We start from the raw sequence: 17,717 nt of genomic DNA, 5'->3' as shown, positions 1-17,717 counted from the left end.
TCAGGTCCTCAGTTATGAGTCTATGTCAGGGTGATGTTCAGCCTCAGTGATGTGGACACCGAGGAACCTGAAGCTGCTGATTCTCTCCACCGTAGTCCCATTGATGGCGATGGGGGCGTGTCCCTCTCCCTGCTGCTTCCTGTAATCCACAATCCACAAACCTTGGTTTTGCTGACGTTGAGAGGGAGGTTCTTATCCTGGCACCAAGATGTCAGGTTTTCGACCTCCTCTCTGTACGCCGTCTCGTTGCCGTCTGTGATCTGGCCGAAGGCAGTCGTGTCGTCAGCAAACTTCACGATGGTGTTGGAGCTGTGTGTGGCCACACAGTCGTGTGTGAAGAGAGGAGAGGGCTGAGCACGCAGCATTGAGGGGCTCCGGTGTTGAGGATCAGGGTGGAGGATGTGATGCTTCCCACCCGCACTGCCTGGGGTCATCCGACTTTTATGTGGATATTCCTGGTCCCTAGAGGATAATAAGCCACATGCTTGTTTGTGCACAAGCAAATGACGAAACAAAATGTTCATCACATTTCAGAATTCCATATAGGCCAGTAATCAGATTCATGGTCCCCAGACGATGATAATGATTTTGGTGACCTTCTGACCTTTCTTGTAGCACATTCTAATTTGTAATCAAGGAAAGGTTTAAGCACATTCATGCTCCACAGAGATTAAAGTCAGTAATCAACCATTTTACAAGCATTCCCTTATCCAAAATGAAGCCTCTCAGGATATCTTATGGCTGTTTAAACATGACATTGGTGTGGCTGTCCCCAGAGATCAAACCCTATTGATTAGGGTGACCCTTTAAACTTAACCACACACAATTGTCTTGTCTAGTTCATTATTCAACTGCTTATATTTAAGTATTTTAAGTACAGTATTAAACATCTTAAACTGCACTGTAACTTTTATCCATGTATTTTTTCTTTTAATGTTTATTTTATTATCACTTTGAATTTCCTTGTGTTGAAAGGCTATATAAATAAACTTGCCTTGCCTTGCCTACAGTAGTTAAATCTCTGCCAAGACATAGCAGTTTATAAAATAAATGGTAATTCATTTTCAATTCCAAATAAATGGTTTCAAAAACATTGCCGAAAAATCACTAACACTAATGTTTAGCAGGTCACATGACTGCGGGGAAAACGTTGTGATTTTAAGTAACATACTGTAAGTGAACATGAGTATGTTTTAAGAGTAAGAGAAAAATGTGATTTAAGGGAATAAATGGCTCAGTTATCTCGTTATAGGCTTCCAATATAAGTGAGTCAACACGCCACAGAGGGTAAAACTGAATATGATTAACTTCACCATTTAATATATTTAAGTCCTTTATTCTCATATTTGAGTAAAGCTTGTCCTGTCATTCTGTACACTGACATGGAGGGATGAATCTTACATCAGAAGAAGGTAGAAGCCAGCATTTACTTTACTCCTTCATGATAAAAAATGTACTTTTAAATACTTCTTCAGCTTTTTGAACCTCATCTGCAATTATTAAAAGGAATATGCAAGGATTAAGGAAGAGTTGCTTTGTTTTTTTTTCCGTCACAGAGGTTAAGAAGTGTGTCATTGTGTGTATTTCCTACTTTAATTGGACTTTTGTTTCTTGTTCAGGACAGAAATAGGAAACCGCTACCATAGAAAGACATGTCTTTTATGGTATTAGAGAATTAGAAAAAAATATATATATATATACAGTATATTTTAACATTTTGGCCATGAGCATATTCCTATTGTCCCAAAAAAAGGTTACAACTAGGACACGCAGAGTGCGCACCTCTGCGAAGGCCATACCCTATCTCCCAATGTTTTCAAATAGAAAAATAGTGTGTGTATCAGTTATGTGACCTTGATCCACTCCAACATTTTTGCAAGGTTTTGGCCTTTGCACCCATTTCATAGAATCTGTGCCAATAGTTTTTTCTCCAATCCTTTTGAAAACACTGAACTGAAAATATAGTTTAACCCAGGGTTCGAGTTATGTGGGAGCCAATGGGAGCTGAGCTGCCATAAGGAGGGGTCTGAGCTCCAGAGGCGCGGGAAGGTATTTTGAGTGGGGGTGCTGAGGTGCTGCACTCCAGTGAACACTATTACGGGCACTATAGAGCACGCACAAAAAAACTCCCCACACGCAAACACACAGTAAACCCGCGACTGTTACAATGAAGGCTCGATAATCAGCTCACGGCATATAGGCATGGGTAAAGTGCTATTTTTTACGAGTGGCGAGCGGACCTCACCTCCTCTAGGGGGGTCCGGGGGGATGCTCCCCCGGGAAGATTTTTTTTAAATATTGAAGTTAAAAGCATCAATCTGGTGCACTTTGAGAGCAACATTAAGAGATCTATGGATACATCTCTCAACACCCAGATGAAACACAACTGTAAGCAGATGTTCTTTTTCTTTATGGATATTTTACAAATCACTCCCCTTTCAAACTTTATTCTTGTTTTACTGCCATATAGTATTTCATAATTATTTTTCCTTTATTCTCTTATTTTTTTTTATAACTATAATGATCATATGAAGGTGTGCCGCAGAAATAATCTTTTGAATAATTTTTGACCAAACCGTTTGAGACCCATTGAGATAACTTAGACTAAAGTTAACTATCTAAACACTCAGAGAGTCCTTTAGCTCACCTGAGCCTCTCAGTCTGAGAGGAGAGCTCTCCTCCAGCTTGTTGTGGAACAAACACCTCCGTATGTCCGTTAGTGCAGCTAGCTAACCAGATGCTAACAACACGATCCCTGCTGCTGGCACCGGTCCCTCTCTCTCTCTCTCCCTCTCTCACACACACTAAATGCGCTATTTCCGCACACACACAGAGCCGCGAGCTTGAATGACACAAGCACACTTTTATTTCCATCCAACTCTCTGATTGGTCTGGTGTCTTGCCTCTGTTGCATTCACTGAACACGGGAAATCACAGTCCTGCCGTCCTTTCTAGTGTCTTGATGAGGTTCAGGTAAAGCACGGTTAATGTATTATATTATTGAGGTAGAATTGTCCGGGGCTACAGAAAAAACATTCGGGGCAGGCCAAAATATCATTTTACCAACAATGTGGAATTTATTGGCTACATATTACACAGATTATGCACAGCGGGAGCAGCAATAACCGTCAAATAATAATTCAGACAGGGGAGCTCCGCACCCCCTGCCTGCCGCTAGGGGGTGCTGCAGCGCCCTCAGCACCCCCCTTCCCGCGCCCATGCTGAGCTCCCACGGACGCAGTGAAATCATACATCTGTGGGGGTCGCTAATACATTACCAACAACCATTATTTTAATCACAAATGATGCATGTGTCAATGTAATGAGAATTATTTACGCTAACGAGGTGAATTGGCTAAAAGAAAAACATGTTTTCCAAAAGAACTGCGCATCTCTTGAATGACAACATGCTGCGCTGCACCTCCAAGGTGCACAACACATTATTGTGCAATCTATGCGCGATCCGAGATGATGTGCGTGCGTAGTTGAACCTTTTCATGTTTAAGTTTGTAGCAAGTAGAGGGCTGCTGCTGCTGTGTGTGTGTGTGTGTCTGTGTGTGTGTGTGTGTATGTGTGTGTGTGTGTGTGTGTGTGTGTGTGTGTGTGTGTGTGTGTGTGTGTGTGTGTGTGTGTGTGTGTGTGTGTGTGTGTGTGTGTGTGTGTGTGTGTGTGTGTGTGTGTGTGTGTGTGTGTGTGTGTGTGTGTGTGTGTGTGTGTGTGTGTGTGTGTGTGTGTGTGTGTGTGTGTGAGTGTGTGCGTGCGTGTGTGTGTGTTTGAGTGTTGGTTTTAAAGACACCCATAGAGCTCAGTTTATAACTCGAACCCTGGTTTAACCCCCTTAGGCGCTTTCACACCGGAGTACTTTTCCCCATACTTTTCCCGTTTAGTTCCGATAGTTCCTGGGATTTTGCGTTCACACCAAAAAGAGAACTTAGTTCATGAGAACGTTTACCCCCTTTGTAGTGCCTGTTAGAGAGTTGGTACTTTCCTTGGGAGAAAAAAGTTCCAATTTCTGATTGGCTGGGCGGATTGCAAACCACGCCCAGTAAAACTCGGAAAAGTATTTTGAAGCTGCATATTTGCAGGCATTAGCATTATTAGCATTAGCATTAGCCACCAACGTTAGCCACCAACGGAGAAAGAATGACTTATGGCAACACAAAAAAAAACATTGGAGTGGTGGAGTGATGAGGAGGTGTCGGCGTTCTGGTGATTTACTCGGAAGCCAGTCCCCAACTCCGGGGACTTCCGGCAGGGGACTTCGGGTAGCAGTATACGCCGTGAAGTTGTTTGCGGCCTGCCAGTAAACCCAAAGCAGAAGAAGAAGAAGCGACGTCAGCGGCTTCATTTGCGTAATCTTCCCTGGGAATTTATTCCGGTGTGACCGCGATCAGCTTTTAGTTCCATGGGGGTACTAAGTGCTGGGTACTAAGTACGGCAAAGTGGCTCTTGATTAAGTCTTTGTTCAGTAACTGTTGCAAACATCTTCAGTTCCCAACTTTTTTATGAAAAAATCTTCTGCTTTTTGAAAAAGAAACATATACAGTATATGTGACCAGTTTTTGATATTCACATCTTCAGTAGCAAGAAATTGGTTGGTATCCAGAGACGGACTAACACATCATCCGTCATCTCATTGTTAATAACTAAAACATCTGATAATGTCTGACTATACTTTAACATTTGTAATACCGACATTATACCCCGCTGTATTGGTTGCATTGAGAGCTACATTTCCTGACATCGATACTCCTAAACAAACAAATACTATTTGTCAGTGCAATTCATCAAACCCTTCAGAAAACTGCTTTTCTACACTTCTTCATCTCTTTTTATCCCCTTTATCTTTCTCCGATGGCAATCAGGTCTGCAAAGCCAGGAGATTTCTCTCGCTGTCCATATCAATCATTCACTCCACCACTCTTACTTCTCTCTCTCCCTCTCCCTGGGCTCTCTCTTAGTTCAGATATCAAATATTAATCAAGGCAGGTAGAGAAGCAGTTGATCAGCTGTCCCATCATTGATCTACCTCCTATAAGCATTGATGCACTCCATCAGCTGGAGTTATACCTCAAAGCATGTGTTAACTTATTTTATGTACGTTTTTTTGCCTCTCTTCTCTGTTTTAGTATTTTTACGTATGTTGACATTCCAGTGTCTTTTATGTTCATGTCTTTATGCAATAAAGAACCATTATGAAATCTGTGAGGTTTCAATTCCGAACCAGCCGTCTGCAGCTCAGCCGTGTTAGTGTCCATTGAAATTCAGTCAGTGACCCCACATCTGCACTAACCTTGGCTGATTCTTGCCACTGAGGAACGGGGAAAGTCCTGCAAATATGGTAATAATTCTCTATGGACCCAAATTATTTTAATTCTGAGTTGGCTATTCAATGATTTATTTTCTTTACCTGCACATCCCCTCGAAAGGGGAATGAAGCCCTCAAGAGCATGCACTAAGCAGGAATCAGGGTCAGACCCTTGACAACCTGAAAGCACAACATCATTTAGTAACCAAAACACTGTTTCAACCCCGAAAGCTTTTCGGGGAACCTTTATAGGGCTTGCATTTGACCTAGTCAATAGCTCTGGAGTTGATTCCTGGGTAATAGTTCTAACCCAAAAGAAGTTCTTGAAGTAGCAGCTTTTTTGGATCCCAAAACTAATAGCGATGAGTTTGCCAGGCTTAACAGCACTAACTGGTGAAACATAGCCTTGAGATTGCTAGTACATGTGCATACATCTCTGTGATGGTCCTTTTCTGTCATGCTTTCAAGGCTCTAGGGTTGGCAATGTCCGTCTGTCGGTCAGTCGGGCTAGATTATTAGTTTACAAGCCAAAACAGGAACAACACATTCCTGCCAGTTGAACAGATGTGCTTCCCTGCCTTGATTTCCCAACTGCATTCCTAGAATCTAATTTCAGTTTGAATAGTGGCTCGTGGAGATAATCAAACACAACTTCTTTGACAATGACGTCTTTCAAAGAAGTGTTGATTAAAATCAGTGCACCATAGGAATACCTTATATACTGTTGGTTTACATTTATTCATTAAAATTGTATGAGTTTGACATAATTTGTATACTAATTGGAAAAATAATTCCAAGCTTGTTTGCATGACTACACCCTTTACAATGCGCTTTTTGAAAGATTACGGTATTATCGGTGGAAAGCTGAACTGTACAACATTGCTTTCTGTGTAGCTGGCAGCGACGCAACATTGGACAAGCTGAAGGAGAATGACAAAGAGGTCATTTGGCATGCAGATGAGAGGGCTCTTCAAAAAGCCTTGGAAATGTTGAAGTGCACACCTATTGATGTGCCATTGGTTAAGTTTTACGGGCCAATGGTGGCTATAATAGCTTAACCCTTGAATTTTAAATGTTAATGTATTCATATAATTTCAAGTACACATACTATATACCAGTAGAATAATATTCATTCCATCTGCACAATACAGTAATTAAAAGAAAATAGTACACATTTTGTTGGACCAGGATTTGTTTCTTTATTAACTTATTGAGCAAGAGAAATTGGTTAGGTCATGGTCTCTTATTAGGTAATGCTTACTCATAACTTCACAGTAATCAACCATTCATGCATAACAGTGATTGTGCAAACTTCTCTGACGTCATACTTAATGCATCCTGCCATATTCCTGCCAACAGGTTGTTGTTTGTTCTATAGTTGTGTCAATGAAACTATAACCAGACAACCGTACAACTTCACAAATGTGAACAACAGAACATGTGTCTTTACTCCTGTGGGGAAAAACATAAGATTGTTTTCTGAACTACCTGGTTGCTGCAGTCTTTCTGACATAAGGTCAGACTTGTGCAAAGTAACCAACATTCAACATATATATCTCACATTGATTTCAAGATTTTTGAAAGTTTGCTGTCTCAAGTCAATCTTTATTTTTTAATGTCCAGTGCCATCCGGCAGTGATTTGTCAGTTCAAGCATCGAATTTACCTCGTGAAAAGTTGAACATGTGCTAAGGGAGGATGTGGCATAGTAGTGCATCATTAAAGTGGGCTGACAACCCATCTCTGTAGCTCTTGTTTATATACTGTATAATGGGCTGACAGGTTGGTCCAAAGAAGGATCAACACTCCAGGATTTCTCCCAGTGCTGCCCATGACCAGTCAGACACACGCTGAAGAACTTCCACGCCAAGAGGCATGTAGTTTGTGCAAAACAGTGAAGGTACTGTCTGTTTGTGTGATATAAAACCATCATGCAGAACATGTATGGACATTTGAAAGCCAAAAAATGGATTTAGACGGATTGGCCAGTCACTGATCAGCTGATATCTGGAGGGTTTTGACAAGTTGCTCATCTTTTCTGTCAGATTTGTCTTTTTTGGGTGCGGGGGCCAGGTCTACTCTGACACTCTGATAAGGCCATAACCTGCAATGAAAAATAGTTCCTTGGTTGCTTGTCAATCAGAACGTGCTTAATCAATCTCCTCAATTTCTCTGACATCACTAGGTGTCGAGTTTTGGTTCCCTTTCTTCTCTCTTGTCTTGTCATCTCCATCTCCATCTCTTTTCTCTCACCCCTGTCTTATTTTCTTCCTCTCCAGTCCTTTCTTTCTTCCTCCGGTCTTCATTAAAACTTGATTGGGACAGATGAGTGAAGCAAATAATCTGTGAACAACCCTGCCTGAAATAAATAGGTTTCCTAGAGAGAAAAAAAACAACACAAAGAGAGTAGGGGGGTGGGAGAAGGTCTGGGATATTAAATATTAAACAGCAGGTCTCAGGGGAGGGGGAAATGTGGTGTTGATGCAGTGCCTGACACAATTAGCATCTCCTGTTCACCTGCCAGGCTCCAGCCGAGGCTCCACTCTGACTCTCACTTGTCACGACAAGCCACTTCTGGGACAGTCACACTTTTCAGGAGCGTTATCCAGGCCGTCTTGTACACTAATCATGACATAATGCATCTGTGCCTGTCACAGCCTTGAAGAGGACCATCTTGCCTCTGTGAAAAATTGGTCACTAGCAGCTTCAGAATGATCTCACTCCTCGGGAGAGCCAGCTGTCACATGAGGCTCCTCTGGGATGAACTAACTGTTTCGTAACATTGTCTCAGCTTTTCGTGTTAACAGTCACTGGGTTCTTCAGGGATGCTGTAAATATATATCTACACCCTAAAACAATCTGGTTAAGTTGTATTTTTACATTGACAGATGAATCAACTATTTTTATTTACAATAAAAACAAACACAGTTTTATTCGATTCTAGAAAAATGTAGCAAATTGCCCTGTCAAGTCATTACAGACCAGCTGTGTTTTTTGAAGTATTGTTGTTCAGTTAATCTGTCCTGCTAGCATGAACATTATTTATCACTGACTGCTACTGAAGCTAGTAAGATATGTTACCTAACTTTATGCCCAAACAGGTGAAGAGGTAATTTTGCAGTTCATATAAAGCCTGCAAGAATTACTGCAGGCAGTTAGGAAACCTATTGGCCTGCTAATGTTGGATAATTTACAGCTCATATCAGCACAAACTAGAAGGGCTTATGGAGAATGCACACCTCCGCCATGGCCTAATGCACTATTTCACAATGTTAATGATAATAGTAGAAATTGTGTATTTGCAGCCTGATTCAGATTCGCTTCAAAATCTACATCCTTCACCCACATTTCACAAAAAGTAAAAGAGTGCCCGGCTTTGACGCCATTTTTTGTAGCTGCCAACAATTGGGATGTCATTGTACCTAAATATAAGCCCCTTCTCACATTTCAGATGTTTTAGTGGTTTTGGCAGATCTGCCGAATAATGTCCCCTCGAAATTTGTTTCATACGTTTTTTTTGAAAAATATGTAAATTCTTTACAAAAAAGCCAAGATTAGAAGGTAATCATTCTCAATCCAAATTCTCATTCAGGATTTCTTTCATCAGTCTTTGTTGGAAAAATAAGTGTTTTTTGGGTATACTTTCCATATTCTATATCCAATGTTCATCTACCACAGCAGTTGTATAATCAAAATCTTTATTATTCTAAGTGCAACAATTTTGTGAGCAATGAAAAAACTCCAGCTTTCAAAATGTAAAAATGCCATGCAGATACATTTGCCAGATTATATCCAAATAATTCACCAAAGGTCATTCCAACCTTACTTTGTTAATCTCTTATCTCTCTCACAGTCTTAGCTGTGCTGCTGTTATTACAGATGTGTCTGAGATAACCTCTGACTGGCCTCTTCTGTCGAGCCATGACATATAACACCATTACCCATGGACCCCTTGGGCTACCACAACGGTAGGATCTTTGTTGAAGGCATTTGGATTTTTTTTTTAATAAATAAACAACAATATGTTTTTTAAATAGGTACCATCCTTATGAAGATATAAAGTGGGTCACCTGGTTCTAAAGCCGTATTTTAGTTACAAAGGCTAATGTGAATTTCGGGAAGTTTCCCTTTCACTTTGGCTCCCTGACAATGATCTCACATTGGCTTGGCAAAACCTTCATCTCGATATAGGTCATTATCCCGATAATAACTCTCAATATAGCATCTCTTTAAATTATGTGTCCATATGAAGTGGTGATCACAGGGTTAGGTCTGTTTCTTTGCACTCATGTGTGGATTCAATACTTGTCACCCTCCTACTGAAACCAGTCTGCTCTGATTGGTTAGCTGCCCCGTTAGCTGCCCCGCTCTGTTGTGATAGGTCAGCCACTTAGAGATGTACCGCCCCTTAGCCCATATAATCTGTTCGAGTGTTACACAGTGATGTCACCATGTTTTAGAAGTAAAGAAAGGAGTCCAATGGAGGCGTTTCAGGCAGGGGGGGAGTGTGTGGGAGAGAAACTCCCTCTGGACTTTGGTATTGTAGCCTTTACAGACCATTTACATGCACAAACCTATATAACACACTACAGGAAACTGGGACAATTTTACACAATCAGTACTTTTACCTTTGATACTCTTATGCTGCGTTCACACCGGACGCGATGCGAATATTCGCTTCGCTCTAATCGCTCCTATCGCATCGCTCTAGTCTAATGGTCTAATTGGGTCGAGCAGGCTAAGCTAACGTTGTATATGCTCATTCCATACTCATAACAACGGCCTACAGACATAAATAAACCAGCGACTGTATTCGCCATGACACAGACAGTCTGTGGTTTGTACTTGTTTAACTTTTGTCCAGTTTCTGAACAGATATGAGGAGCTGTGATCTCTGTGTGCTAACTGCTAACTGCTAACAGCTAACGGCTGATGTTTTCTGGTTGAACGTCAGTGACGGCAGGCTGAGATCCTCACCGCTGATTGGCTTCCGCAAGAACGCGTCACGTGAATTTGACGCTTGAGTTGAAAAAATTGAACTCTCGCGTTTGACGCGGCACCGTTCAATCGCCTCAATCGCGTGATTCGCGCCGCGTCCACCGCTTCATGCGCGCCGTCGGAGCGAATTCGCGTCTGATCGCGTCTCTGCATTGACTTTACATGTAATCGCGCCGTCCCCAAATGTCGCATCGCGTCCGGTCTGAACGTAGCATAAGTACATGACGCTAATAATTTGTATGTACTTTTACTTAAGTGGGATTTGAAATGCATGACTTTGACTTGAAATGAAGTATTTCTACACTGCTACATAGTTGTGATACATGTGAATGTGATACATTTTAAACATAAATATTAAGAAAATCAATTCAATCATGGTGTATTTGTGTACATATTGACTCTCTAAATCTAACATCACAGTTTTCTTCAGATCAAATGTCATTGAGAGTGTGTTCGGTATCTTATATGCAGTGATGACTATTGAAACACAGTAAAGGCTGAAAGTCATTTTAGAACATTGCATGTCTTGAGACAGGAGCTTCTGATGAATGAGTAACAGGATTCATTTAAAAAAGAAAAAAGACAAAGCAACAGATGGCAAAAGAAAGAAGCTTTCAAAACAGCACCCTCCTTTGTCTACACCTTTCCCATCACTCTTTCTAAGGTTGGAGGTGGAGGAAAAAACATGGTAGAGACCATATATCATCCTTAAACCAAAACACAACTTTGTTTCACAAAGGTCTTTATCGTTTTTCTAGCTAGATGTGGACACATTATCAGATAGTGAAACATAATCTCTGCTGACACACCTCCATCACAATCATCAATCATGATGGAGAGGAGTGATGATAATCAGACCGAATCTCCGTCTCGTTTGAAAGGGTTGATATTTAGTTCAAATCATTCAGTATCAAGTCATGTATCTGTCCTGCAGTCATCATTTTCAGTCAACATGGAAGCTGAAATATTGCCATATTCTTGGCATTTTCCTTTTCAACCCTTAGCTAACTTTCAAAAGCTCAAATATCTTTTGAAGGAAAAGGGATGCGGCACAGATTGTGATTTCTATCCAACATAATGAGAAAACATTGTTAATTTATTAATCTTCAAGTTGCAAAATGTTAATCCAACACATATTTGTAATTAGCTTATTTATAATATCCAAACTTGCAATTCAATGTCTTTTCCAAACAGAGCAATATTAATCCTTTTAATTTTGCTTATCCCTCAGCTTGCTAAAGGGTTCACTGAAGAAAATATTAAAATAACAAATGACTTGCCACTTCTTAAAGTATTTTCAGGCCTCTGATTTACATTGGTCCACTGCATTATCAAACATTGGTGCTCACGTCCCAGAAGAGATCTATAGTCCCTGCAGTGTATCTATTTAAGCTCAGTTCCCTGTCACTTCAATGCACTATGGTGGTACAACTCCAATCTACTAACATAATTGCCAGTAATTATTTCCAAATATATAAACAATCTCTCTGGAAAAAACGTCCTCCTCAAATCTGACTCAACACATAGCTTTGCGCACCTGTGAGTTGCTGTAAATAGCTAAGTAATAAGTAAATGACCTGTGAGACTAGGTTCTCAGGGGTGTTTGTGCATTCATGTAGTGAGCACTTTAGAGCCTGACTTTAAAATCCTGGAAGAAGCTTTGATGGGGGTTCTCCATATTGGACATGGACACAAAGTGGTTTCCTGTATGTGCCCTTTGTACTCATCTTTTAGTTCCACCTTACATGACATACAGCATTTATCCTCTGTTATATTACTGTATAGGCAGACTCTAATTGGATATTAAGCAGCAACCTCAGAGTCTTACATTTCAAGCCAATGCTGAAGTGCCTTGAGGTTTGAGATTGTATAGAAGTCTATGAAAACATTACCATACTTTTTTATTGATTTATAACCTCAGAAAATATGAATTGGACCTTACAGCATGTTAACATTGTTTGCTATTTTTCTCCAATACAGCATCATGTTCATTTAGCAAAAGCACTGCTTTGTCCAATTTGTTTGTTAGCCATGTTTTCTTCTTAGAACTATAAACCTTTCACAATGTGTTTCCAGTTCATTAATATGTACAATTTTAATCCACCGAAAAAGTAATCTGTATTCAGTGGTTAGTTGATCTTTGCTCTACCCATTGTGTCACTTCTGGTTCAAAAACCAAGATGGCCACCAAGTATATTCCAAACTCAAGAATTCAAAACAATAATTTTAAAACCAATGGGAGTCGTCACATTTACAAGTGATCAGTCTGTTCACATGTTTTGGACAAATGACTTCAAATCAGAAGTTATTATAAAGAAAAAAAACAACTAGAAGCGTTGTTATGATCGTGAAAATGGTAGGACCCAAATGCAGACTACAAAAAGGTAAGAGGTCTATAAAAAAAAGGCAAGCTTTATTTTCAAAGCTGAAGATAAAAAAACATGGCATGGATAACATAGGTAACACAAGGAAAATACTTCACCAAAAAGCTGACTATGACTGACATGGAGAGAGACAGGAAAAACAAACAATGAACCGACAGGGGGACACAGGGAAAGACAAGACTAAATACAGAAAGCGGTAATCACAGGACGAGAAACAGCTGGGTAAGGGAGGCAGAAACACATGGGCAACAGGTGAACATAATGAGACAATCAGACACAGGAGGAAAACAAGAGACAGGGAGAACAGAACAGCAAAACAAAACCCATTACCAGAGAGACAACACTAAAACCGTGACATAACACCAAGATCGTGACAAGCGTATGTGTATGTAACCTCTGATACTTCCTGACACAGGTCATTAAAAGACATTTCAAATATGGAAATCTGATATATTTTTTTATTTTTCCAGAAAACAGATTGTCCTGCAAGTCCAACCCTGATGTATCACTCTATGTACTGAAACAGTAAGCACTTTGCCCTGATGTTCTCTTTCAGTGTCTTGACAATCCATGCTGACAAGACTCTATAGCTCACAGGCTTAACACCTGACCAATTCTTTGTTTTTGTCTTTTTTTAAGATTTGACTTACTGCTTTTGTAGTGCATTAAAGGCACTACCTTTACATTTCAATGTTAAAGCTGCAGTAGTGAATATGTATATTAACATCGGAATGTGGAGTATGGATATGGGTCACCCGTAGTGATTAACCCACAGTGTTTTTCCTTCTTTCATCTCTACATTTAGTTTTTCCAGCTCACAATGTTTTTTAAGGTTAAGTATTCACACCAAACACCTATATTAAATATATTGCAAGAAGATTGCCACTGGACAAAAAAGTACTCCATGTTCCTAAAAATAAGAGACATAGTTTTCTTTGTATGGGAACATCCAAATTTGCCTTATCTAATTATGTTGAGTTTTATTGCGGTTGGTATCCATAAGCATTACATTTATGTTATCTGCTGGAATGTCCCTTGCCTATCTCTGCCGGCACTGCCTTCGCATGGGTGAAGAGGTCCCAGATAGAAATGTTTCTAAAGAGAGTGCATGTGTGAATATAAAAAAAAAACTCTAGCGTTCCCAGTAATTTACCAGGAAATATGTGTAAAATAGTCTTTAGTTGTCTTCCAGTGTTTTCTTGTTATTCTTTACTGAGTATGCCCCCTCTGACTTTTTAGACTATAATATAAGTGTGTATTGGTGGAAATATTCCTTTTGTGCGGGTTGTCAAGTAAATTGAAAGTGATTGGGGCACTCAAACATGATTGTTTGGGTTGTTGCTCTGATCTGAATGTCATCTCTCAGGATAAATAAATAAATGTCTCCTCTGTTGTATATCCATTTCCTGTTCAACTAGCCGTGACAAGTCCCATTTTTGATGTGATTAATCGATCAGCAGCGGAACTGAAAGAATGATTGAGTGAGAGGGGAAATAAATGAAGATGGACCCACAGCTGCCCAGTGATGGATAATACTCAACCTCACAGTCCATCATTGAAACAAAAAGCTGCATGGACAGCGGTGTCACTCACCACACAAACGCTCTATTTATCTGTTCACTTAATCTGGTGTGTGTGTGTGTGTGTGTGTGTGTGTGTGTGTGTGTGTGTGTGTGTTCTTCTTCCTTTAGTGCCGAGCTCATGCCCTGTTGCTGCATCTTCAGCCAGAAGGTGTCACTCCATCTATAAGGGTTTCGCTCAGTGCCTGATGGCTCTGGGCGACAGTCTCACGGACAACGCCAGCAAGGATGAAGACACACACGAGATACACTCTATCTGCAGGTCAGTGTTTTCACACAGTGACACACACACAGAAACAACAGTCTCTGAATAACATCCCACATTACTTAGCCTCCTAAGCCGCAAAAGTGACCCTTTTTCGCTTTTCGATTCACCATTTTGTCTGTATGGCATACATTTGTGATGACAAAAATGTCCCCAATGGTTTTATTGGGGACATTTTTGTTTTATATTTGTTGTTTTATTTCTACAGCAATCCCAGCATAAAACCATACATTCAATAAAAGTACAATGTTTTACTAGAGAGTTGTGGTAAGTGACAGTGGCAATATCTAAATGTTCTTCTTAAAGTCAAATTCAGAAAATGAATCAACTTGTTGGTAGATATAAGAAAGGACTGATTAGTAGTAAGAAGTTGGAGTTTTTTTTTTTAAACTGTCACTGCAAAAAATGAATAATGCTAACAATGGACACTAACGATTTTGAAAAAATTAAAATGTCCCTTTAGCATTGAGTATACAGACCTCTTTTTTTAACATAACAGGCAATATTTAAATAAAATGGCAATCACAACAGTGGTGACCAGCTAACCAATCAGAGCAGACTGGGCTCTGGTTTCAGACAGAGGGTGAACCATCACAGCACAGATAGTATGAGAAAAATAAAGAGCTTTTTGAACATTAAAGTATGTAAACATGTCACAGGAGAGGAGCAAATGACTAATATGAACTTGAAAACGAGCATAAGAGAGCCCCTTTGATGAACATTAATACATATTTGGTTGTTGGTTTCAAGCTACTTGGTTAAAAGATGCAAACACTCAAAAGTTATATTAAGATTGATTAGCTTACTAACCTTTGTATCTTCTTAGGAATTTAGAGCAGCTTTTTAAAGGGAGGTACAAGGGATAAATATGTATTTTTAAAGCCCACAGGGCGGGCAGGTCAGTATCCATGAGTTTTCAGTTACTTTAGGAGAGAGGGTTCGGAAAACAAAGCCAACAGTTCTCTTGGGAAGACAGTCCACATTATCTAAGCTTGAGTATGCAAGGCTTTTGGAAAGAAAAGTGTAGACAAGCATTTTGCTATTCCACAAAGTCAGTGTGCTATCTGATATCAATAGGGCAAGTACATCTGTACAATACCACAGATCGATATGTTGACTCTCTAATCCCTCACTGGACTTATTCATGACCTGCCCTCATGCAGAACTATGAATTATCTATCCTATAACAGCTGAGCGTAAACATCGGAAAATGATGACAACGTCACCAAGCCTAACCCTAACCACAGAAAATGAAAGATTGCATAAAAGTTTTATGGCTGTTGTAAAGGAAAGAAGTAGGGAAATGTGCTTTAAATTAGACTCCTACGTATCATGACCTGCATGAATAAGAACACTTCCGATACAACTATGCCTGAACAAGCCACCAGGCCAAAGACAGAGGCAGCTAAAATCTCGCCTAGGGCATCAAATTGGCTAGAACCGGCCCTGGGAGCATTCATATGAGTTTTCCCAAACGGAGCACATTTACCCAATAACTTCATTACCACATGAATGCAGCACTATCTTGACGGTTAGTGATAGTTAACAAAGGAAACATGTGTGATTCTGCCTCCATGTTTTGGATCCACTCCAAACAATCTTTTTTTTTTCTACACCTATTCAAAACTTTTTCAATCAAGTCAGGTCAGTAGTTCTTCAGTAATCTTTGGACCAAGAATCCAAGCCAAAAAACATGACTTCCTTGGCAGAAGTACATTTTGGTCTAAATGAATGCATCAGAGTCAAAGATACCCTTCATAAGCACAATACAGGACAGCTGATATAAGACTACAGCCATGTTAGTGGCTCTGTGAAGTTGTAGGAAAGGACAGGTCAAGAATATGGAATTGTGTAAAGTGTACCCTACACTCTAAAGAAAGATTTGATCAGTTCATCAACAGAATGAGGATGAAGATTCTGGTGCACTGTTGATATTCATTGACTTCTTTCCTCTGTTTGTTGCAAACTTAATTTCTGTTTGCTATTAAGAAATCCCCTTGTGATTTGGTTTAGACAAGCACACACATCACAGAATTGTTATAGAGTCCCTGATAAAATAAAAAATGCTTTTCTTGACTGGGATTATATGAGATATTGAGTCTTTCACTTACACAAACAGAGTGATTACAGAGATTTATGCAGTATGACTGCTACATTGCCACAACTCTTCCAGGCACTTGGAGTTGAATGAAAGAAACTTCCATCATGTTCCTCTTGTTCAGCGTATCATTCATTTTCACCATTCATTACACACAAGGGTATCGTGCCTAAATCTGACACTGATTCATGCGGCACCTCTACCAAAAAACAATGTTAACCTTTATCTCTGTCAACCTCTGTGGTGTACTATCTTTTGGCCTTGTATTGCATATGGACGTTGTTTTTAAAGGTCCCATGTCATGGCCATTTCTACTGATCATAATTCCATTGCTGAGGTCTGCTAGAATAGATTTATAGTGTGCAATTTTCCAAACTCACATTGGTTTCTCATACAGCATCTATGTATAGTATGTGTATTCTTCACTCTCTGTCCTACACGCCTTGTTGGAGCTCCTGCCCCCCCTCCCCCTCCCTATGAGCCCAGTGTGCTCTGATTGGTCAGCTCGCCCACTCTGTTCTGATGAGTCCACCACCGTTACAGCGGAACATCAGTGATTATGTGTTACAATGGCGTTTGTTAGCAACCAGGAAATGACACCAGTAAGGACAAACAGATGAGAATGCTGCGTGGGGTCTGGTTGCCGTGTTGCGGGGCTCGCTGCTGTGAGGAGCGGACAGTGTGCGCTGGGTTAATTTCCGGCTTGCTGCGTGGGACCGAGATATTACGAATGGACACGGGAAGGGCGGGATGCTGAGGGGGCTGCAGCACCCCCAACTGCGAGGCTCCACTAGCACCCAACAATCAAAAAGTGGCCTGCAGTCAAACAACTCACCATATATATTTCAATTTTGTGCGCTTCATTTATCTATGTTTCGTTCACTTGCTTGTCTAAGTTCACTTTAATCCGTATCATAATTGTGTTTTCGGTTACTTTTTCCGTGATTCACACATTTCCATTGACTTTTATTTTCAACAAACATCCTTTGTTATTAGTAGTTTTTCCACAGAATGCAACTGGTTGAAACACTGTTATTCACACCTAGTGTAATTCTAAAAAGAAGTATACAATGTCCGTTTACGTA

The 17,717-nt window shown here is 40.2% G+C and overlaps 1 protein-coding gene across 3 annotated transcripts in view; it reads left to right on the top strand.

The window, feature by feature from the left end:
- Positions 1 to 17,717, top strand: part of nrn1la (neuritin 1-like a) — a 143,825-nt gene that overhangs the window by 82,084 nt on the left and 44,024 nt on the right. For 2 of the 3 annotated variants that reach the window (XM_079684737.1, XM_079684738.1), the window contains exon 2: positions 14,381 to 14,531. In XM_079684737.1, coding sequence (XP_079540863.1) covers positions 14,381 to 14,531 — 151 coding nt within the window. Of the gene's footprint in view, positions 1 to 12,652; positions 13,215 to 14,380; positions 14,532 to 17,717 lie in introns of those variants that run through there. The other variant, XM_079684739.1, reaches the window with a different exon arrangement.

The sequence above is a fragment of the Notothenia rossii genome (genome assembly GCF_949606895.1).
Source record: "Notothenia rossii genome assembly, chromosome: 5".
In the NCBI taxonomy this organism is placed as follows: Eukaryota; Metazoa; Chordata; class Actinopteri; order Perciformes; family Nototheniidae; genus Notothenia; species Notothenia rossii.
Note: the sequence above shows the minus strand (reverse complement) of the source record. Positions and strands in the feature narration are given on the sequence as shown.